This window comes from Centruroides sculpturatus, unplaced genomic scaffold, assembly GCF_000671375.1.
Source record: "Centruroides sculpturatus isolate CEXI.00-Female unplaced genomic scaffold, Cexi_2.0 scaffold139, whole genome shotgun sequence".
In the NCBI taxonomy this organism is placed as follows: domain Eukaryota; kingdom Metazoa; phylum Arthropoda; class Arachnida; order Scorpiones; family Buthidae; genus Centruroides; species Centruroides sculpturatus.
Window position 1 is genome coordinate 403499 of NW_019384370.1, and position 26284 is coordinate 429782.

General features: G+C 27.0%; 1 protein-coding gene across 1 annotated transcript in view; it reads right to left on the reverse strand.

Moving 5' to 3' along the window:
• Positions 1–22086, reverse strand: part of LOC111614414 (T-box transcription factor TBX20-like) — a 42858-nt gene extending 20772 nt beyond the window's left edge. Inside the window, exons 1-2 of the mRNA XM_023355788.1 lie at positions 21694–22086; positions 5000–5336 (exon numbers count right to left, since the gene is read on the reverse strand). Coding sequence (XP_023211556.1) covers positions 5000–5336; positions 21694–21925 — 569 coding nt within the window. The 5' untranslated portion in view covers positions 21926–22086. The remainder of the gene's footprint in view (positions 1–4999; positions 5337–21693) is intronic.
• Positions 22087–26284: the final 4198 nt, after the last annotated feature.

Here is a 26284-nt window from a genome sequence, read left to right on the forward strand (position 1 = left end):
TATAACTAATAAGTTCTTAAAATTTTATTTTCTTAAAACCTGAGAAGGAAATATTTTAAATTAAAGCCTGAGAAGGAAATATTTTAAATTAATTTTTCAAATGTAAATTAATGTAGGCCTATGTACAGTACATACTTTCTGGTAATATTTATGGAAGTTAATAGGGATTATTGTGTTTTCCATTTAAGAATTTCTTCTAACTGCCTTGTGATTTAGCAATAAAACAGAACATCATTGTTAGGAAATATTTCAAAAATTTTAAACAATTTCGAGAAATTAAAAAGATTTTTAAAATATTTTATGTTACTTTGAATTATTTTATGTGGAATGGAGCAAAATTACAAGAGAATTTAACAGATTCGCTTTTGAGAAAAGTAAGTTGCTTGTGTCTATCTTTGTGAATAGAAAACTTGTTACTTTCTTAAAAATTCCATAACAAATGGACTAATATTTTATTCACTTAACATTCTAAGTGAAGAGAACACAGGCAATAAAAGACATTTCTTCAAAAATCCTTTCGTTGGAGTCTAAAAATTGACGCGAATTTTCGTATAAAATTATTATTAAAACGATTAGTAATTAACTTAATTAATTAATAAACACGAATAATCGATAAAGAAATATTTTAAATGTAATCTAAAGCAGATTTCACGAAAGGAATTCGGATAAATTACGACATAGGCAGCGATATTATTTCTCAGCTCGTTAGTCTATTAACACCTCAGGTAGTCATTAGGCAACACTTCACCGAATTTCTTTTTATTTATTTATTTTTTTCTTTTTATCAACTCTAAGAAAATCTTTTTCGAACTTCACATAGATTCTTTCTAATTGGTTCCAGAAGATGTTGTTAAGAGAAAAAATCATTCTTTGAAAACAATTGTCTGTTCTTTTATTCTTAGAATCAGAACAAAATACACTAAATGGCCTTAATCACATCGTGGTCCTGCTGCTATATTTTTATTGTTATTTTTTTTTTCCTATATCAATCACTTAAACAAACATTTGCAATGATTATCTGATGCAATGACTTTTACTTTATAATATCTTTTTATTAATGTTTAAGGTTAAAAATTCTTATATAGGATCCTCGACTTTTCGATTTATTGTATCAAATGTAAAAATTTAAAATCTAAGTCAAATTAACTACTTAAAAATTAATTTATAATTGTTAATAGCATTGTAACTTTAGATAATTGGATCTTAATTTTTTAATCCTAAAAGTTCAAATTAATGGATTTATTTTACATAATTGAAAGCCTCAATTATATATTTGATGTGTTGTGTTTTATAATTTTCAACATCTTACACTAATTTAAGATAATTTCGATGGGATTTTTTTATTTAAAAATATAATGTACCCCATTTATTTTTTAAGTATTTTTACTGTTTTATAAGCTTGTTAAACAAGGTAATAAAACAATAAAACTTATGAATTTTATTGTCTTAAGCGTATAAATTGCTTAAATTGGTATATTCAAAGATATGCAATTTATATTAATTAGCGAAATAAAAAGATTTTATTCTGGAAAAAGAAAATGTGTATGTATCAGCATCCACGACACGTACTATTTATTAGTCTTATATTATGTATATATAGAAAGTAAATGCATAATTCAGACGCAAGCACGATGCCCTACCAAGAGGGGCCCACCAAATATAAACAGATACTCTGTCTGAATATCAATAGAGTTATCCTGCAGAGAAATGGCTACACAGTAGGGTCCGGATTGTTTATAGCTATTTATTTCCCTTATAATTTTTCCAAGATACTAACTTAGCTTTCCCAGGACCTCGAAACAAATTTGGGATTAAGAACAATGAAGAATCATGGAAACTAAATCATTCCCTTTGTAAGCTTTCACTTCGAATAAAAAGCCAATATCGGCATGTATTTAAGAACAGATAGGCTTTCCTCTCTTTCTATGGGCATTCTGTTTTATCGAATTCTAAAACTTATTTTTAAAAATATTAATTAAATTATATCTGTTAACGATTTCGAATTTAACTTGGGCTCATACAGTAGCTTATAATTTAATATTTATAATCTATTGGTTCAGCTGAGAATATTTAATTGAAATTCTTTCTATAAAAATACATTCGTGAGAGAGTCCATTAATTGTTTAAAATCACGCACGGATTGTTACTATCGTGACGAGTCAGGTGTTAACAAGGAAGCAAGATATCGTCACGAATATTGCTTTTATCTGAAAGTTCATTAAAGAAGTTGTTCTGGCAGCGAGTAAATCAGTTGTGGACATGAAATGTTCACATATATCACTGAAATAAGGGTAGAAATGTAGCTATGACCTCTATCTAAGACGTAGTTTTCCTAACCTCTCCTCTGACCCTTTACGATCTCAATCTTTCCCCCTAAAAGGTCTTGAGTATGCTACGGTTTCTACAGTAAAACGGCTTTAGAATTTCATAATTTAGTTTTTATAAGTGTTGTATTATGTTGTTAGAAGATTAAATTAGCAAAAATCAGATTTTAAATTTCATTATTTACAAAAAATATATATTAATTAATTGATTATATGCTAGTAAATTAAATCATTTTTAGGAGACATGGTTAATTAGTTAAAGAATTATTTAATTTATAAATAAAAGTTGCAGGTTTATTTTTTTAAATATTATTAATTTCTCTCTATAACATGTGAATTCTTTTAATAAATTGAAGAAAGTTTTATCTTAATTCTATAAGCTGATATTAATAAAATTTATACCCTACAAATAATTGATTAATTAAATGTTTGCTTTCTTTACTCGTACACAGCTTTATTTATTGTTAAGCACCCATGTATTGTACTGTACAGTACTGTATTGTATACATCTACGTCTACTTTATGCTAGTTTTATGTTTTATTCGCCTCTCAGCTTTTAAAAACTAAAATTTAACTTTCAAATCTTTAAAATTAAACATCAAAATCGAATAACTTTACTATAAAATTTTAATTTTTAAATAAACTCAAGGAAATCAAATTAATTAGTATAAAAGATTTAAAGTTATAACAACTTTTTAAATTCTGTATAATTAAGCTAATTTTAAATAATTCTAATGAAACTTAATTTAAAAAGTATGCTAACTGAAGGTTTATATAATACATAAACTTAAATTAATATGTCGATTTAGCCTATAATAATTTTAACGATAATAAAACTAATTTTTTGGCACCAATTAAAATAATAAACTTCTAATTACTGTACTGTAAATTCGTTTAAATAATAATATTTATTTAAAGAATTTTAAAAAGTATAAGCCTATATTTATTTATAAATGATAAAAATTAAGTATTAAAAATAAATTCTAAGCTAATTTTATATAAATAATTCTATATAAATATTGCAAAACCGAAAAACTAAGTAGCCTAAACTGCGTATAATTCATATATAATTAATTCAAAATTAAATCTGTTATTTATAAATAGTTTTTAAATTATCAGTTTTTATTATAATTTTACAATTTATATAATATATTTAAATTGAATATTTAGTCTTAAAAATTATCTTTTAGATCAAACATATCCATTTTTCTTTCAAAATTTTCAATAATTTCTTTATTATAATGACATTTTCTATTTAGGATTTGTTGATTATAGAATGCATTCGAGTAAAAAAAAATACACGAAAAAAACCAGGAAAATATATATATATATAAATAATAAAACAAAGGGTCAATTCTCCGAATGGTAAATTTATAAAACGAGGCTTTAGATTGTCTTTATCCTAAAGTTAAACGAGATAAAAAGAGCGACATTGATTGCATTTGTCGAGTCAATCTCGTAACAAGTTCAATGATCTGTGATGGTTGATCAGAGAAAGAAACCTTGATCACGTTCACACACGTGATGATCTCGTGACAAATCGCACGCGACTCTTTAGGTTTCAACCACATTAATCAATACAGTCGGACATGTCGAGTATATTTGTGGGAAGAAGCCATTTGTTGAAAGTTACTATCGTTAACAACCTAAAATTTTTAATGTATGTTATATTTTGACTAGTGAAATTTTTGAAATTGTCACGTTACTTCCAGCACATCGACATTTATTATTTATTTATTTATTTTTTTTAAATCTTTATGCATAAATTAATAATTTGCTTAATTACTTGTATTGTTTATGAATTTTTATTTTAAAATTTTCTATCCAGAAGGATTTAGTTACGTGATTCAATAGGATAATATAGCGATGATAATATATTAAAGCATTGTTTTATTTATTTTATATTTAAATAAATATAAATAAATTGTAAGAATTACTTCGAAAGTTCAAGTTAATGTTTAAAATAGTTTCGGTGTTTAGAAGATATTTAAATGGCGGATTTCTTATTTAGTCCTTCGTATATTCTCTTATCTAATTATAAATTTAGAGGGTTATAGACTTATAGTAACGAATAGTTCTGTCCTTTTCCACGAGGGGGCGTAGATCGGCACTGTCAACATCTCGTCAAATCCGTAACGAACTGGATGATTGTCGTTGGTTACAGGCCCATTCATACTAATGGTCCCTTTGTTATAGTGGAAGTGCCTGATGTCGCTATGGAGATTTGCTTCGATTTGTAGTAATGTTTACGCATGTTACGAGAATAATATCTACGAATTATCATCGATTTATCGGATATTTGGTTTAAAAAAAAATTAGCACTGATAAATGTAAGGAACCACCATCGTGTGCGAGCGAATACTTGACTAACTTATATAACATAAATATGCGTTGTTTCATCAAAATATTACTTGATATTAATAAAATTTTTAAAATTTTAATAAAAGTTTCCTTATATTTTCCTAAATGTTAAATTGCCAAATACGAAATTCTCAATTTAGCGTCATTAATTGTTAAAAATGAAGGATTTATATATTGATTTTACTCGCAATGAAGTCTTTTTTTTTTTAATTAAATTTACTGATTTTTTTGGTAAGTCGAGAGCGATTCTATAAATATTAAATGTGTTAATTATACGATTATTTTAAAATTAGATTAATTATAAATGATAGTACCTTCCCGTTTTAGTGATGATCATTTCTGTACCCAATTCGTGGAATTTCTCCCACAGGTCTTTAGTTTCCAATTGCGCGTCGATTCTCATTAGTTGCTCGCAGTTGCACTTTCCGACCATTTTCGGATTGTCGGGAGTGTCCTTTCCGTGGTCGGATTTGGAATCTGTGCCCTGTTCGCCATCGGAACAGGCACCCGTCGTCGAAATGTCTGACGGTTTGGGTGACTCATCATCTGAAGGTGAACTACGATCGCTTTTCTCCGTCTGTAGAATGCATTTCGAGTTAGCCACAGCCTCTAGCAACTGACCGGGACTCGTGGTTCTTTCTACCAGTTTCTCTAAAAATAGATAAAAATAACTTTTTAAGTATGACGTCAATACTGATAGAATTTCTTACAAGAAATCGTATAAAGTTTAGCCCTATTATCTTTTAACAGAAAGCCAAAATCGATTTTTGTTCTTTGCCTATCCTTTGTTTTTTATTCTCAATGATAATAATATTTAATTTATTAAATCTTCTGATCTGAACGTGTTGTCCTTTTCTATAATAATAATAATTTGATGATAAACTTAATTACTTTTTTATGTAAGAATTATTGCGAATTAAAGTTTCTTTTATGGAACTATTATGCTAATATTTGAAGGGAAAAACAATATCGAATTAGCCTAAATACTTCGGATATAAATTAATTTTATAAATAGTTATAAAATGCATCTTTCAAGTTATTATTAATATACGGATAGACTTTATTTATTTATCAAGTTTTAATGATTTGAATGGCGTGTTCCGATTAAAGTATGTTACCAGTATATTAACTTTAAAGAATGTTTCGTAAAAATTCAAACGATCCCTCATAATAAAAAGGCTTTTGTTGTGGAATAAATAAGTTCGTTTACAATTTCTGCTTAAATTATGAAGTTCCTATGTTAAAATTTAATAAAATCTTCAACAAAACTTAAAATTTAAAATAATTATGGAATCGCTTATGTGCTAGATTTGATCCGATGTAACGGAAGGTTACGATAATAACCAAGATTATCGATAAAATTTTAAATAATTAAAGTAGTCTAAAATCACATTTTGCTCATTTATCAAAGAATATCCTATCATTATTCACTACAGTTAGTTTATTATTAGTCTTTCCATAAAGATTTATAGATATTTAAACTTTATTATGTTCTTCAAATTGGTTTCGGTACGGATTAATTTAGGAAAAATATATTAAAAATCAAATCTATAAATGTTAAAAGCATCATTTAAGATTTAAACGAAGCACCTGCTTAAAAAGAAAATCAGAATGAAGTTTAATAGAGAGTTAGTGGATAGGCTCTTAGCTGCTTGATTTGTGTGTGAAAAATTATCTAGGCCTTGTTATTATAATTAAAAATAAATTTACTGTGTGACTAGACTTAAGTAGGAAACAAATCTTAAGGAAAAATTTTAATTAATTATTGTGACTCCTAAGAAAAATTGATATCTATTAGCTTAGCTTATTTCCATGAAGGAGTAAAGAAGAACTTAATGTCGTTAAGAATAATTATAAACGAACAAAGAACAATTAAAACATTAAATCAAATAAAGTTGACTATTGGAACTTCGTAAATGAGGCGATTCGATTCAAAACAAAGTGGACAAATAATTATGCAAATCAAGTTATTCAAAACAATGGAATTATGTAAAAAGTAGATAGACCTGGGGTTCAAGTTGCAAACTCAATAAATAAAAGTTATGCCTTTTAGGGTATAAAGCATTGCTTTTATTATCCCTAATTTCGCGGATGGCTGGATAAATCCACTCATCGCTCGTCTGCATCTCTTATTTGATGCACAAATCACGATTTTTGATCATAATTATCATCATTTAAAATACTCGAGAGATCTGGAGCAGAACATCTACACGTAATCCCTTCCTTATTTCATTTATAATTAAATTAATTTTCGCTTCCCATTTTCTGTTTTGTCTCGACCCTTTGTAAAGTTTGGTTATTTTCTAAAATAAACCACAAGAAATTAATAAATTATCGTTAAAAAATGGTTATAATTAGAGTAAATTCGTATGCAAGAACGACCAAAAAGCACCAATTATTATTTGCCTTTGTAACTAATTTGTTACTTAGACCCTAGATAAAAATTTGTTAGTCGTTATATTAATAATCATAAATTATAGACTAGATTTAAGTTTATGGATGTACTACAATAGATCCATATATATTAAATCTAACAAACATTATGCCATAATAGTTTTGAAAGAATAAGGTCAAATTTTAATTAAGGCTATCAATCAACTCAGCAGTAAAAAGTCGCCACAGCAACGTGATTTTGAATGGATAATGATGACGAAATTGTCTACAGTCACAACAATACAAATTACAGAACTTCAGATCTTTTTCCTCGTTAATAATTGTAGTATTATTTCCTCATGTTTATTAATTATTTATATTTTTATCTATTTACTAAGTGCCAGAAAGTCGTTTATACGAGACTTCCTTCATAAAGAACTTCTTGTACTCTAGTGTACCCTTTATCTAGTAGGCCCCACTTTATCTATAGGAGGCCAGAAAGTCCTTATAAGTAGACTATAAAGACCTTTCTGGCTCATTTCAGATAAATTATAGTGGAATATTAAGATTAAAAATTTAAATAATTTCAATTCAATTCACTAAATCTCGAGCCACTTTGTCACTTGTTTATCATATTCTTCATCAACATAGAAATATTTTAGGGTACGTTTAAAACTTAGAAACAAAATTAGAAATTCCAATTGATTTAGATTTACCTTATAACAAAAGAATAAAAGATTTTTCGATTCAATGAAAGCATTGTTACGGCTAAAAGCTGTAAATTAGAATGCATTTTTCATTCTGTTTTGAAATGTTTCCTTCTGCATATGGTTAATTATGAGTAGAAGGCATTAGGCCGCTAATTACTTTAGGCATTAAGGTAATTAAATTTATTTAATACCGAAAATATAGGACAAAAGCGAGAAAAGTGAATCTACAGACAAATTGGCTCTTCGGATAATTTTGTCACTACCGACCATTTCTTACACTGATTAATGAATTTGTTTATAATTCTATTACGTCACACGAGAAATACAATGAATTAATAATTTACTATCTGATTAAAGAAAATAATGTAAAACAGAAATAATCCTGCTTTAATTCATTTTACGCAATATCAATTATTTTGGTTCAAGTGTGATGTCAGATATAATCACGTTGTGGCATTCAGACGATATCACTGCGATGTCATAATTGAAAATTGATGATGCTTTTTAATCAAAATTTATCCACCTAATCGTGATACGAGATTTATGTCTGACTTATGATCTCCACTCTGGATTGCGACATAATGCTGTTGGATGGTTGTGACGTGGGAACTTGATTATAGCTCTCTTTCTGGGAAAAAATTAGGTAAATTTAGTGATTTTGATTTAAAATGATATCATTTTCGTCTCTTATATAATTCCCGTTTTATCTGTTTACACGCAAATAAATGAAAAATTATATAAATTGGTGTATTTAGCTCCATGACGCTCCAATACAGATTTACTTCATCTGAAATCATATAAAAATTTAGGTTTGTTTTTCAATTTATACTCAAGATTAAATTGATCTGTATATTAATTTTTTTATAAATTATATCGTTGTAGTGCTTCAAAATTAAATTATTTATATCTAAAGCCACAGAGGAAACTAGATTAATGAATGATTTAAATGTAATTAAGTCAAAATGCATATTTTAAATCGTGCAATTTGCCAATAATATAATCCCGTATAACATGTATTAATTTCGTTTGTCTTGCAAATAATACGATGTTTTGGACTATAAAATTTAAGTTATTTTATAAAATTCTGTTCCCGCTGTTACAGAAAAATTTGTTCGAACATATTTTACGAATTAGCTGTAAGAGAAGAGAGGCCACCTGTTGATACTACATATCTACGGGATGGCATCCCAGAGCTTCGTTTCTAACATAGTTAGCAACACTTCTCACCTGTGGGTAGGCAAACCACCCACTGCCTCTTTGACAAATTGAACTCGACTCTCTTCCAAACAGGAGAGTTTGCTTTTTGTAAACCAAAATCATTTGATTTTTGATACAACAAACTGGCTTAATGCTAATGTAGAATACATTTCTAACGAAATTCTTTGTGTTCGTCATCACCAATCGAGATCCTTAATCAATTTACAACTAGAAATCTTTATAAAATGCCTTTTAAATATTGAATCGAACTCGATATACTGTATACGCGACGTCACGAAAGGAGCATTTCTATAAAAATACAGAAACGTTCGAATACTTCCGGTTATTAAACTATCGCTGACATATCAAAATCCTATAGACGAAAAATTATTTGGCTTACACTTTAATTAAGCATTTACTACAAATTTATGAATCAGATTTTATGTAGCTGTAGTAGAATGAGCTACGCTGGAGATCGCATGAAAAATTCATAACACCCTGAAGGAATTGTTAAGCAAAGCGTAAATAAGGCCCAATATTTACATAGGCCCCGTCTGTTAGATAAGTATAGAGCAAGCACAACTATGCCAGGCAGATTAAACGCATGTACACATCCATTATGTGACTCTGAGACAAACTGTCTCTCACTTAATGATCATTCTGTCAACAAAGACGGACAGTGACATCACGCAAGCGCGGTAATTCAAGACAAAGAAAAATTTGTTTTATCATGGATTCGTTTTTGTTAGGACGGATGTATTTTTTTCTCATTCTTTTTTTTTTGGTAACGTATAATTGTTAATACCGTGCTTACGTGTGAATGGAAGCAATCTATAGTTTTGTTTTCACCTGTTAAAGATTGCTTATTCTTGCAATATAAGCCTAAACTTCGCATAGATTCTTATGCAAAAAAAGATCTTTTCTATTGATTATTATAACTCTAATCACATTTTATCATCATGACTTTTGAATTTTAAAGGATTAATTTCATTTTCCAATTGCCTTTACTTGATTTTTTTTACTTGTAAAAAACGCTAATTTAATAAGAATGGTCTCTATTTTGTAATCTTAGTAATTTACTAGCATTTTTAGGGAATAATTTTGGAAATATTATATGTGCAGTATAACTTCCGTTTACAGATTACTATATTAATTAATGATAATTAATTCGATGGAGTTTAAACTTTAAATATTGTTAACTTTAATTAATCTAAATTCTTCGATTTCTTTCTTTATTTATTTAGCTTAAATGAAATTTAAAATTTTGGACTTCAGTTTATTTACAATAAAGTTTAAATTTTTTATTTATTAAATTAGGAATTATCGGAAAACATATCAAATCTGGATAAACTCAATTCATTATCGATGGAGGTGTATTGCTTATAGGAAAATAATGAAAAATTCAGAGTAATATTGGATTTTATTTCCGAGAAAGATATAAACGATAGACTTGTGTGAAACTCAAATCGATTTTTATATTCGGTAAGAATTCAAATAAAAATTCAAACAACCATTAAAAGTAAAGATAAAATAGTAAAATTCGGCTCTTATTCTACGTTTTAAATATATTCTTTTCGAGTTTAGAACTTGTTCGATATTAATACATAAATTATGCTATAATAAATATTATATCATACCTTTTCTCTAATTATTTTTAATTATAAAAATACTTAAATTATAAATTTTCATTCTGATNTAATTGACTTATTGAGAAAGTAATTTAGTAAAGAAAATCTTTAAATTCCGGAAAAATATATGAAAAAATTGGTTGTAAACAAAACGTTTGATTCTATAACTAATAAGTTCTTAAAATTTTATTTTCTTAAAACCTGAGAAGGAAATATTTTAAATTAAAGCCTGAGAAGGAAATATTTTAAATTAATTTTTCAAATGTAAATTAATGTAGGCCTATGTACAGTACATACTTTCTGGTAATATTTATGGAAGTTAATAGGGATTATTGTGTTTTCCATTTAAGAATTTCTTCTAACTGCCTTGTGATTTAGCAATAAAACAGAACATCATTGTTAGGAAATATTTCAAAAATTTTAAACAATTTCGAGAAATTAAAAAGATTTTTAAAATATTTTATGTTACTTTGAATTATTTTATGTGGAATGGAGCAAAATTACAAGAGAATTTAACAGATTCGCTTTTGAGAAAAGTAAGTTGCTTGTGTCTATCTTTGTGAATAGAAAACTTGTTACTTTCTTAAAAATTCCATAACAAATGGACTAATATTTTATTCACTTAACATTCTAAGTGAAGAGAACACAGGCAATAAAAGACATTTCTTCAAAAATCCTTTCGTTGGAGTCTAAAAATTGACGCGAATTTTCGTATAAAATTATTATTAAAACGATTAGTAATTAACTTAATTAATTAATAAACACGAATAATCGATAAAGAAATATTTTAAATGTAATCTAAAGCAGATTTCACGAAAGGAATTCGGATAAATTACGACATAGGCAGCGATATTATTTCTCAGCTCGTTAGTCTATTAACACCTCAGGTAGTCATTAGGCAACACTTCACCGAATTTCTTTTTATTTATTTATTTTTTTCTTTTTATCAACTCTAAGAAAATCTTTTTCGAACTTCACATAGATTCTTTCTAATTGGTTCCAGAAGATGTTGTTAAGAGAAAAAATCATTCTTTGAAAACAATTGTCTGTTCTTTTATTCTTAGAATCAGAACAAAATACACTAAATGGCCTTAATCACATCGTGGTCCTGCTGCTATATTTTTATTGTTATTTTTTTTTTCCTATATCAATCACTTAAACAAACATTTGCAATGATTATCTGATGCAATGACTTTTACTTTATAATATCTTTTTATTAATGTTTAAGGTTAAAAATTCTTATATAGGATCCTCGTAATGACATTAAATAGCTTTAAATAATCTGATTTAATTGTTCTCGTTTATTTCAAATCAGCATTGGATTTAAATATATTTTTTAAGAATTTTTTTTATTGCAAATGAATTTGTTTTATTGTTCTTATATATTGATATAAATTATAGAAATTAGATAATATTTAATTTTTTTAATTAATATAAGTTAAGATTATTTTTAAATTTAATGTAATTATGATTTTATTATTGCAATTTTATTGTCTGAAATTTGAAAATTTTAATGGCGTAAAAAGTTTTGTAATATCAATGGGTTAATTTATTGCTTATAAATCTTTGGAGATGCGAAAATTCTATAGAATGCTATATATATGTAAACAAACAAAAGCATAAAATATAGATTTCTCGAGGTAATTGCACCAAACAGGGCCCTACATTTGCAAAAAAACACATTCTATTTGATTGCCTTCACACTTCCATCAAATATTTACACATGTAGAAGATGCACTTCTTTCTAAAATATAACAGACATCGACCTATCACAAGCAGTTGGAGGGATCAGTAATCTGCTCTTCTGCATTTTAAAAGCGGCTCCGCCCCATACGGCCAAAACTCCTTAATTAAAGCAGAAGAGTGGGAAATGAATGAGAACAAGTGTAAGAAATGAAACACTTGATAGAAACGGGCGTAGTACAGGGGAGAGATTTGCATCTCAGGCTAATGTTTAAGTATTAATGGGGGGTGATAGTGACATCAGGCCCGCTAACAACATTATAGGCAATCACCAAGTTGAATGTTCCGGATATGGACCGATGGCTCCATCCCCTGTTACCTCCCACCCTTCTTCTAGTTTGAAGTTGTGCAGATGTTTTCATTGCAGGCAATCATGATGTGTAGTGTGTTGCGTAAGAAATTTCACAAGGCAGATGAGTTTCGCTTCAGCGATACACTCGCTAGCAAGGGTGATAATAGTGCAAGTGAGGACGAGAAATGAGGCAAGCTAAAAGTGGTAGGAAAGGTGGCTGTAAGCTATAAAAGTCAATTTAAAACGTAGATAGCACTAGTATTATTTTTCGAGTCTTGCCTTTGAATGTTTCACAAAACTTCGGGTTTTAAAATGGTTCGTTTCTCACATTCTCGGGAATGGTGGAAAGCCATAAAGTTAAGAATGTAAAAAAATAAAAAAAATAATATTATTCTACTTTTAAATCGAACAGTTAAATAACAGATAGTAAAGTTTCTAAAGTAGTCAACAAACGAATTGTTGTTTTCCTCCTCATTTTATTTTTATATACAGAAAAGTATTAGGAAAGTGGGAGTTGGATAAGGTTTGTAGTCCTTTCAACAGCATTTTTTGGCGAAAAAAGGGGAAATGTTGGGAAAGATATAAAATGTACGATTGAAATATTCTCGATTTATGTTCCGTTGTATAGCATCCTTCTATAATTTTATATAAATTACTTTTTTAATACAAAACTAAGTCTTTTATATGTCGAATTTACTTCAGATCACTTCGCATTTGTAGTTTCCAGTTCACTTTACAACCCATAAGTCTAGCAAGATTTAGGGTTGCTATTGAGTATTATATGGTATTAAATTCAAAATGTATGTAAATGATCATGGTAGCAATGATTTGCATAGACTTATAGATACAAAATTGAAAAATTAATATTACAAGATATTTAAATGCATTTATTATTTACCTATTTAAATGCTAAACAGACCTATGATCCCATTTAAATGAAAACTTTAACATTCATTTAAATATAGCGTAGAAGCGAGCGAAGAATTTCGTTTAAATTTAAGATGTATGACAATAAATGCTTTTAAATTAAATATACTCTTACAAACATAACTCGAATACATTATCATCTTATTATATTAAAATATAATTAATTATTTATATAAAAATTATATTAATTTGTCTGTAATTTCTTATGCAACATCATTTATCTGCTGAGCTCTTTATTATTTAATTTTTTTAAATAATTTCTTTACATTTTAATTTTATTTTAAAAGATTCAACTTAAATATAAGAGCTAAGTTTAGATAATAATTTAAATATAATTTTAATTTATTATAAGTCTAATTGACTTATTGAGAAAGTAATTTAGTAAAGAAAATCTTTAAATTCCGGAAAAATATATGAAAAAATTGGTTGTAAACAAAACGTTTGATTCTATAACTAATAAGTTCTTAAAATTTTATTTTCTTAAAACCTGAGAAGGAAATATTTTAAATTAAAGCCTGAGAAGGAAATATTTTAAATTAATTTTTCAAATGTAAATTAATGTAGGCCTATGTACAGTACATACTTTCTGGTAATATTTATGGAAGTTAATAGGGATTATTGTGTTTTCCATTTAAGAATTTCTTCTAACTGCCTTGTGATTTAGCAATAAAACAGAACATCATTGTTAGGAAATATTTCAAAAATTTTAAACAATTTCGAGAAATTAAAAAGATTTTTAAAATATTTTATGTTACTTTGAATTATTTTATGTGGAATGGAGCAAAATTACAAGAGAATTTAACAGATTCGCTTTTGAGAAAAGTAAGTTGCTTGTGTCTATCTTTGTGAATAGAAAACTTGTTACTTTCTTAAAAATTCCATAACAAATGGACTAATATTTTATTCACTTAACATTCTAAGTGAAGAGAACACAGGCAATAAAAGACATTTCTTCAAAAATCCTTTCGTTGGAGTCTAAAAATTGACGCGAATTTTCGTATAAAATTATTATTAAAACGATTAGTAATTAACTTAATTAATTAATAAACACGAATAATCGATAAAGAAATATTTTAAATGTAATCTAAAGCAGATTTCACGAAAGGAATTCGGATAAATTACGACATAGGCAGCGATATTATTTCTCAGCTCGTTAGTCTATTAACACCTCAGGTAGTCATTAGGCAACACTTCACCGAATTTCTTTTTATTTATTTATTTTTTTCTTTTTATCAACTCTAAGAAAATCTTTTTCGAACTTCACATAGATTCTTTCTAATTGGTTCCAGAAGATGTTGTTAAGAGAAAAAATCATTCTTTGAAAACAATTGTCTGTTCTTTTATTCTTAGAATCAGAACAAAATACACTAAATGGCCTTAATCACATCNAAATAATTAAAGTAGTCTAAAATCACATTTTGCTCATTTATCAAAGAATATCCTATCATTATTCACTACAGTTAGTTTATTATTAGTTTTTCCATAAAGATTTATAGATATTTAAACTTTATTATGTTCTTCAAATTGGTTTCGGTACGGATTAATTTAGGAAAAATATATTAAAAATCAAATCTATAAATGTTAAAAGCATCATTTAAGATTTAAACGAAGCACCTGCTTAAAAAGAAAATCAGAATGAAGTTTAATAGAGAGTTAGTGGATAGGCTCTTAGCTGCTTGATTTGTGTGTGAAAAATTATCTAGGCCTTGTTATTATAATTAAAAATAAATTTACTGTGTGACTAGACTTAAGTAGGAAACAAATCTTAAGGAAAAATTTTAATTAATTATTGTGACTCCTAAGAAAAATTGATATCTATTAGCTTAGCTTATTTCCATGAAGGAGTAAAGAAGAACTTAATGTCGTTAAGAATAATTATAAACGAACAAAGAACAATTAAAACATTAAATCAAATAAAGTTGACTATTGGAACTTCGTAAATGAGGCGATTCGATTCAAAACAAAGTGGACAAATAATTATGCAAATCAAGTTATTCAAAACAATGGAATTATGTAAAAAGTAGATAGACCTGGGGTTCAAGTTGCAAACTCAATAAATAAAAGTTATGCCTTTTAGGGTATAAAGCATTGCTTTTATTATCCCTAATTTCGCGGATGGCTGGATAAATCCACTCATCGCTCGTCTGCATCTCTTATTTGATGCACAAATCACGATTTTTGATCATAATTATCATCATTTAAAATACTCGAGAGATCTGGAGCAGAACATCTACACGTAATCCCTTCCTTATTTCATTTATAATTAAATTAATTTTCGCTTCCCATTTTCTGTTTTGTCTCGACCCTTTGTAAAGTTTGGTTATTTTCTAAAATAAACCACAAGAAATTAATAAATTATCGTTAAAAAATGGTTATAATTAGAGTAAATTCGTATGCAAGAACGACCAAAAAGCACCAATTATTATTTGCCTTTGTAACTAATTTGTTACTTAGACCCTAGATAAAAATTTGTTAGTCGTTATATTAATAATCATAAATTATAGACTAGATTTAAGTTTATGGATGTACTACAATAGATCCATATATATTAAATCTAACAAACATTATGCCATAATAGTTTTGAAAGAATAAGGTCAAATTTTAATTAAGGCTATCAATCAACTCAGCAGTAAAAAGTCGCCACAGCAACGTGATTTTGAATGGATAATGATGACGAAATTGTCTACAGTCACAACAATACAAATTACAGAACTTCAGATCTTTTTCCTCGTTAATAATTGTAGTATTATTTCCTCATGTTTATTAATTATTTATATTTTTATCTATTTACTAAGTGCCAGAAAGTCGTTTATACGAGACTTCCTTCATAAAGAACTTCTTGTACTCTAGTGTACCCTTTATCTAGTAGGCCCCACTTTATCTATAGGAGGCCAGAAAGTCCTTATAAGTAGACTATAAAGACCTTTCTGGCTCATTTCAGATAAATTATAGTGGAATATTAAGATTAAAAATTTAAATAATTTCAATTCAATTCACTAAATCTCGAGCCACTTTGTCACTTGTTTATCATATTCTTCATCAACATAGAAATATTTTAGGGTACGTTTAAAACTTAGAAACAAAATTAGAAATTCCAATTGATTTAGATTTACCTTATAACAAAAGAATAAAAGATTTTTCGATTCAATGAAAGCATTGTTACGGCTAAAAGCTGTAAATTAGAATGCATTTTTCATTCTGTTTTGAAATGTTTCCTTCTGCATATGGTTAATTATGAGTAGAAGGCATTAGGCCGCTAATTACTTTAGGCATTAAGGTAATTAAATTTATTTAATACCGAAAATATAGGACAAAAGCGAGAAAAGTGAATCTACAGACAAATTGGCTCTTCGGATAATTTTGTCACTACCGACCATTTCTTACACTGATTAATGAATTTGTTTATAATTCTATTACGTCACACGAGAAATACAATGAATTAATAATTTACTATCTGATTAAAGAAAATAATGTAAAACAGAAATAATCCTGCTTTAATTCATTTTACGCAATATCAATTATTTTGGTTCAAGTGTGATGTCAGATATAATCACGTTGTGGCATTCAGACGATATCACTGCGATGTCATAATTGAAAATTGATGATGCTTTTTAATCAAAATTTATCCACCTAATCGTGATACGAGATTTATGTCTGACTTATGATCTCCACTCTGGATTGCGACATAATGCTGTTGGATGGTTGTGACGTGGGAACTTGATTATAGCTCTCTTTCTGGGAAAAAATTAGGTAAATTTAGTGATTTTGATTTAAAATGATATCATTTTCGTCTCTTATATAATTCCCGTTTTATCTGTTTACACGCAAATAAATGAAAAATTATATAAATTGGTGTATTTAGCTCCATGACGCTCCAATACAGATTTACTTCATCTGAAATCATATAAAAATTTAGGTTTGTTTTTCAATTTATACTCAAGATTAAATTGATCTGTATATTAATTTTTTTATAAATTATATCGTTGTAGTGCTTCAAAATTAAATTATTTATATCTAAAGTCACAGAGGAAACTAGATTAATGAATGATTTAAATGTAATTAAGTCAAAATGCATATTTTAAATCGTGCAATTTGCCAATAATATAATCCCGTATAACATGTATTAATTTCGTTTGTCTTGCAAATAATACGATGTTTTGGACTATAAAATTTAAGTTATTTTATAAAATTCTGTTCCCGCTGTTACAGAAAAATTTGTTCGAACATATTTTACGAATTAGCTGTAAGAGAAGAGAGGCCACCTGTTGATACTACATATCTACGGGATGGCATCCCAGAGCTTCGTTTCTAACATAGTTAGCAACACTTCTCACCTGTGGGTAGGCAAACCACCCACTGCCTCTTTGACAAATTGAACTCGACTCTCTTCCAAACAGGAGAGTTTGCTTTTTGTAAACCAAAATCATTTGATTTTTGATACAACAAACTGGCTTAATGCTAATGTAGAATACATTTCTAACGAAATTCTTTGTGTTCGTCATCACCAATCGAGATCCTTAATCAATTTACAACTAGAAATCTTTATAAAATGCCTTTTAAATATTGAATCGAACTCGATATACTGTATACGCGACGTCACGAAAGGAGCATTTCTATAAAAATACAGAAACGTTCGAATACTTCCGGTTATTAAACTATCGCTGACATATCAAAATCCTATAGACGAAAAATTATTTGGCTTACACTTTAATTAAGCATTTACTACAAATTTATGAATCAGATTTTATGTAGCTGTAGTAGAATGAGCTACGCTGGAGATCGCATGAAAAATTCATAACACCCTGAAGGAATTGTTAAGCAAAGCGTAAATAAGGCCCAATATTTACATAGGCCCCGTCTGTTAGATAAGTATAGAGCAAGCACAACTATGCCAGGCAGATTAAACGCATGTACACATCCATTATGTGACTCTGAGACAAACTGTCTCTCACTTAATGATCATTCTGTCAACAAAGACGGACAGTGACATCACGCAAGCGCGGTAATTCAAGACAAAGAAAAATTTGTTTTATCATGGATTCGTTTTTGTTAGGACGGATGCATTTTTTTCTCATTCTTTTTTTTTGGTAACGTATAATTGTTAATACCGTGCTTACGTGTGAATGGAAGCAATCTATAGTTTTGTTTTCACCTGTTAAAGATTGCTTATTCTTGCAATATAAGCCTAAACTTCGCATAGATTCTTATGCAAAAAAAGATCTTTTCTATTGATTATTATAACTCTAATCACATTTTATCATCATGACTTTTGAATTTTAAAGGATTAATTTCATTTTCCAATTGCCTTTACTTGATTTTTTTTACTTGTAAAAAACGCTAATTTAATAAGAATGGTCTCTATTTTGTAATCTTAGTAATTTACTAGCATTTTTAGGGAATAATTTTGGAAATATTATATGTGCAGTATAACTTCCGTTTACAGATTACTATATTAATTAATGATAATTAATTCGATGGAGTTTAAACTTTAAATATTGTTAACTTTAATTAATCTAAATTCTTCGATTTCTTTCTTTATTTATTTAGCTTAAATGAAATTTAAAATTTTGGACTTTCAGTTTATTTACAATAAAGTTTAAATTTTTTATTTATTAAATTAGGAATTATCGGAAAACATATCAAATCTGGATAAACTCAATTCATTATCGATGGAGGTGTATTGCTTATAGGAAAATAATGAAAAATTCAGAGTAATATTGGATTTTATTTCCGAGAAAGATATAAACGATAGACTTGTGTGAAACTCAAATCGATTTTTATATTCGGTAAGAATTCAAATAAAAATTCAAACAACCATTAAAAGTAAAGATAAAATAGTAAAATTCGGCTCTTATTCTACGTTTTAAATATATTCTTTTCGAGTTTAGAACTTGTTCGATATTAATACATAAATTATGCTATAATAAATATTATATCATACCTTTTCTCTAATTATTTTTAATTATAAAAATACTTAAATTATAAATTTTCATTCTGATTTAAGCCAAATTCTAATTACTGTAAGAAAAATTTTATATTTTTTACATTTATATAGCCTATATAATCCGTTAAGAATTTAATCGAAGCGTAATTAAAATATAAATATTATTTTAAAATTACATATTAAAATTAATATGTTTATTAAAGAGCTATTGTTTGCGTTACGCTTGGAAGATTTGACTAAAAGATAAATCGTCCTCTTAGATTAGATATTTATTTATATTTGAGAGTAAAACTCTTTAAATATACTTATAAATATGGGAATTATCTCATTGAAGATTTTGTTTTCTAGTCTTTAAGCTTGTCTCTAATATTGAAAGTTTGTAGAGAGAGAGAAAAAATGGAGTGTCACTTGATGGATAATACTAAATTGATATAAAAAAACATAGTAGGGATTATATATACTACTTAATTAATATCACAAACTGGTTAAAAATGACAAGATCTCTTAAATTTAAATCATTCCAATGTATACTAAAACATAATTGTCTTTAAATAGGCCAAACGTTTGTTTAATTCTCGATTTTCTTTGCCTTAAAAATTCAACTGTGGGGGGCCTACACTAAAGAGAAGGCCGACAGGATTGAATAAAACAATAAAATTAACTAAAAATGTTACTAAAAGTAACATTCTAAGGCTTAAAAAATTATAAATAAATTTCTTATCAGTTTTATTTCTAAGCTTCCATTTATATGAAACACTTAGAAGTACAGTATTTTATGGGTGTATTAAGAATGAAAGTATAGCATTTATGGACACTAATATTCGATTTCAGAATACTTTTCACACTTAAAAATAGACATAATATATTCTACTAATTATATTCTATAAATAGATTTATTTATTCGTTGAAACTTAATAGAAAATAGCGAACTTTCAATGTAAAGAAGTGATATTTAAGACAAATTGAATTATCTTGGCCTAAATAAAACAACAGGTTAATAATAATTGGGCCCTGTAAATCCTTAGTTGTTTGTTATTACAAGAAAAAGTTTTGACAAGTTATAAATAACTTCAATTAAAAAAAAAGGGAAAATATTCGAGATTAATAAATATGATCCAAATTTAAGAATTAATTTGTGAATTTTATTTAGCATTATTAAAATTAAGAAAATAAAAGTTGAAAAAAGAGAAAAATTAAGAGAATAAAAAAAAAGTTTAAAATAGGAAAAAATTTATAAAGTTTTAAGTTTTAAATAACCTTACTCGTAAATTTATAATTTCAACATTGAAAAATAGGAATGATAGGCATTTGTTCATAGGAAATAGCATTAATGCTAACATTACTAAATCATTGAGATGCCGAAGGCCAAACGAAATTCTTTTTTCATTTATCAGCAAAAATCCGAAATGTCCAGTTTGTAACTTTTAGCTATAATTACAGGCCCGGAGGCAAATCTTGCAGTAACAAAGATTAAATTATGTATTAGATTAATTCAGAATTCTTAACAGTTGAAGCAAAAATTAATGATATTTTGAGAAACAGCAATTTTTTCAAATATATTATAATTAAGTTAAGCTTACTTTAAATTAACTTATGAGATATTTTGTTTTAAAATATCTTATTTTTAATTTATGATATATTTAAAAAAAACAATTATAAACTGTTATCTCAGTTACTGGTTATCAATATTTACACTGAGACTGTCAACATGGAAAATAAAGGAATTTTTTATAACTTTATCATCGATATTAATGATAAAAAATTTCTTAACGATCTTTAATTGACTTTAATTTTTATATCTTTTTTTAGAAAAAAAAATATTTAAAAATTTTGAAAATTACTTCTAAAAAAACAGGAGTTTTTCTACTTTAAATTATATAATATTTATAAATTTTTTAATATAAAATTTAATTTAAAATTAAATTTTATATTTAAAAAATCTGGATTGAATTTTCAGTTAATTTAATGCTATTAAGATATTTAATAATTTATTACTGAGTGCAAAATAATTTTTTTATTATTATTTATTCATTTTTTGCTCTGCGGGTTAACTAAAGATTCACGAGTAACGCAACTTAGTTGACAGGATCTTTCTGCACTTTACACTATGCGAAAAAAAACAAGTGAGATCCTTAATTATAGCGAAATTAATTAAGCTATGCAGTAAAGCCTTAGATGATTATCTGGTACTCACCTAAAGGTGATATAGCTTCGTGATGAAGTGGAGAATCTCGATCCAATAAAGACTCATCGCTTTCATCGCTCGATACGAGACTTGTGTTGGTGCTCTGTGACCCCGAAATCAGGGCATCGATAGAAAAGTCCCTGGCACGAGCCGACAACTGAGGCAGGGGATTGAATGGTCCACAATAAGATAAATGTTGTCTTTCCCCTGTTTCCATGATTGATATTATCAGGGACACCATAGAGCACTTAAAATAGTGTCCCCGATTTATTTCGGCTATTTATGATGTTCATAGAGTTGTTTTGTGTGCGTCATGTTAATCATCCCAAAATGATTGACACATCCTAGCAATGATCAAGTCTAGCACCATCTACTACACTTGACAAAATCACGTTTACTAAATTCAGGTGAGAATCTAACCGCTACGTAGCGCCACCTACCTGATTCGAACATCGGCGCATGCTCACGTGCTCTCTCACCGATCCATTGAGCAAAGAATCGTTTCCCATCTAAAAAAGAGGAAGTTTTATTGGCTGGCCTTTCGTCCAATAGGCCGAAAGTATGGATCGTTCCACCAATGGCGCCATCGATAATAAGTAATCGACGTTATTTTGATTATTTAACCAATGTCGGATAGCGAACTAATTTATTTTCCTGTTTGTTTTATTTCCTTATTTGTTGCTTTGTAAGGAATTAAATTATAAACTGCGCCATTTTTATTTGTTTATTATGAATTATTTCCGCTTTTGATGCTTATAATTTTCTCGAAAATTATAATAAGGAAGTGTTTTTATACCGTGAAATTTGAGGTTCACTCCAATTATTTTATTTCTTCCTCACTATTCATTTCCTTATATCTTGCGTAAATATCTATTTCGTGTTTTTATTAAAATAGAAAGCAAATTATTTATTTTAAATTAGTTACAAAAATAGATCGTTTAAAAAAACTTTATCCGATTTTAAGCAAAATAATCATAGCAATTTTGCTTAAAAATCTCTTTTAATCTATGCAAAAAGGACTTTCATGCATCCTGAATGTCAATTTTAAATTTTTATTTATTTATTTAAATAAAAATATTAAATTAATGACTTATAAAAGAAGACACTCCGATTATTTTAAGTTTATTTTTATGCCAATTATAATCAAATTATTATTATTATGTGGATATTTAAATGCTTTTAATCGTGTTTCCTATCTTATTTTTGTTACATAAAGCCATGTTTTTTCTTAATTTTTATCACTCAAAAACTATCCACGTTATGTAAAAAACTCCTAAAATTATGATCTTTATTAGCTTAATTCTTTTCTTTTAAGTTTTATGTTTATAATAGCTCATTTAATTTAAAGTTTTTATTAACATAATTATGCAGACGAGCTTGAAACTTAACAAATGATTAATATGCTTCCAATGACCTAAAAAGTGAGTTAATTGCTAACCAGATGACAATGACGATAAGACATGAGTAACAACTCAAAAACAAGAGATAGTAACCTTAGAAGTATTTTATCTTTAAATTAAAGAATGAACAATAATTTATTGCTAATAAGAGAGTTAAATAATGTAGGAAATTTTCCCTTATAGCATTCAAATGATATTAGCAAAATTTAGTTGTTGTCAGTGACAATCAATCTCAAATAATTTGTACTTTGCAGAATTATTTGCACTTTTAGAAGACTTTTTCTAGCTAAATTTGATGTATAATATTATTAATCTTATTAGATATTTAATCGGTAGATTTTTATTTATTTATTTAAATTTTTAAAGTAATTATTACAGAGTAATTTCTTGTTAACATATCTATTTTAAAATTTTAAATACAATAAAACTGATTTTAAAAATATAGGTTATAGAGAAAACTAAAATTAAAAAGTATTTAAATTATAGTTTAAGCACATTATATCTCGTTAAACTGATTTATCATAAATTTAAATCTTAAGTTGATTTTTTAATAAATTAATGAATGTATAACATTAAATTCTGTAATATTAACATAATAAAAACATTTTTAGTGGACTTAATTATCAAGTATCTTCAACTTTAAATTGAAAAATGAGTAATAATTTAATGTCAAATAATGCTAGTTCATAAAATAATCCTAGAAACGTTAGCACTATGAGTAATTGCTCAAGAATAGAAAATTATAAAATGCACATCTATTAATTAGTTTATTTCATTGATTTTACAAGTTAGTTAGTTTCTTAGACGACTTTTATTTAAGTAAGATTAATGAATTACTATAAAAAAAATAAATATAATAAACTATTCCAGTTTACTGTATCGAATAGTGCAAATTAACAGAAATTTTACTTATGTATCAATACAGTAATTTAGTTTTTTTTTAATAATTCATTAGAACTATAAAATGCTAGGATTAATAGATGGATAGAATTTCTATTAGTAAGAACTTAAATCTAATTATAATTTTTTTCTTATGATCTTCAAATATAATAAAAAATTAAAAAGTTTTTTTTTTTTTATTTTTACNTCCAGCAAACAGTCATGCTTAATCTTTGTTTGACACGACATTCAAACACGACAAAATGTTATATACACAATTTAATGTCAGGAAACACTGAAAAAATATTTGCAATACATATAAACCATTGCCTATAGTTGGAATTATATTCATCAAATATTTTACCTTTTAAATTATATTAATATGATTCTATAAATTTCAAGTTTTTGGAATCAGTCATTGAAAATTTCTTTTCTTTTTTTATTATTTTATAATAAATTTTGTTAATATTTAATTAAAATAGTTTATTTATATTACGAATAATTATATGTATTAGGCTATATAATGGGTAAAAATTGTAGGAGAATTAATTATTGTTTGAATATTAAAATAAAGGAATGCCATCATTTTACAGAGTTTTATTAGCTTTCAATGTTGTTTTTTTTTATTTCTAACTCACTTTAATAAATGAGTTTTGAGAGTAAGAACTGATTCTTACTCTCAAAACTCTTTTACTTCAAAACGGTTTTTAAAAAAGTGATATTAGTTAGATTATTTTTTACATTATACTCGTTAAGAATGACGCTTGATATTTAAAATACGATGTTCTACAATCACGAGAATTTATCCTGTATTCTATTGTAGCATCTTGCCAAAAGATTGCTAAAAAACTAACCCATAGACTAAAATCTAACCCATCGACTTGTAACACAGTTTACTTTTTATTCTCAAATATAATCTATTTTCATCCTCTTTAAACTGGAATAATTTAACTTTTTATCCTTAAACTCTATGATCTTATTACGAGAAAGAAATTTTTAACGATTAATAATCTTAATTTATTTTTTATAAAAATTTCCGATAATTTTTTAAATATAAAATTAGCCTTATATAATCTACATTTTATCCTAAAATTAAAATTAACATCAGAAAGTTTGCTTCTAAAATTGATTGTTATAAAATTTATCAATACTATCTTTTCATTCTTTAATATTAAATAAATGCAGAATTTCATGAAGTCTGTTAACGTAATAACAATATGCAATGATCGATATAATAATTTTTCATACGTATTGACTGGAAATCATAATGGTAAAAATTTTCTGAATATAATAACGATATGATTATCGAGTTTTAATCGATGTAGAATATATTAACTTTACACTCTAAAACAGACCTCTGCTGCTGTATCATGAACAATGAATGATCAAGTATTATCTTAAGTGAGGTATCGGGAATATATCTGTGCGTAAATTTAAACTTTTAGATAAATCTAATATTTTCTATACATGTATTTTAACTTTCTATTTAAGAGGGAGGCTTCTCTGTCTTCCCCTAAATATGCCTATGATCATATTCAGATTACTTAAAGATAGTTTAGTTTTGTTTATCATTTACGGGCCTACATTCTTGGTTCACAATACAAATGACTCGAATTACTAGAGAAGTCATATTTAAATTCGGGAATGAAAATTGGTATCAAATCATGTGAGTGTCGTTTCCTTTACTCTTCACTTGTCGTAGACGTAAGTCTGTAACATAAATCTGTAAAGATATGTTAACTGTCGTTACTTTATGGTAAAGTAAATACATATATAACTTATATAAAATTCTCTAGTAATCACTATTTAATTACGTATATTTTAAAATGCACAATTGTTATTATAGTACCCTTCTCTGTTTAGTTTTATACCTGATGTTGGAACGAATTTAGCTTTTGTAAGACTCCTTTCGGTTAAACAGATTGGATATCCAGACATTTTTTAACAAGCTCATCTGGAGAGCGACTTCATTTAAAGAAATGACAAAGTAGATGTGACAAAATCCCCTTCTTTTGGTGTGGTCTCTCGTTACACAAACCACTCCACTTCTCACCGCCATTCCCCTGTGTACATGATAATTTATTGTGCTGCATCCGATACGCAACAACCACATTTACTTCATGTTGGCCACTTGTGTGGTCGGAATTTCATCCCCAAAAAAATCTTTTAAGTAGATAGCGGTACAAATTAAAATCAAAATGGGTGTAATATGAGTGGTTTATTTTTGTAAGGATTTCCAAATAAACATTTTCTTTTTTTATACCGATACCAGACTCATACGTGGATAAGAATTGATGAATTTAGTTAATATGATTAAAAAG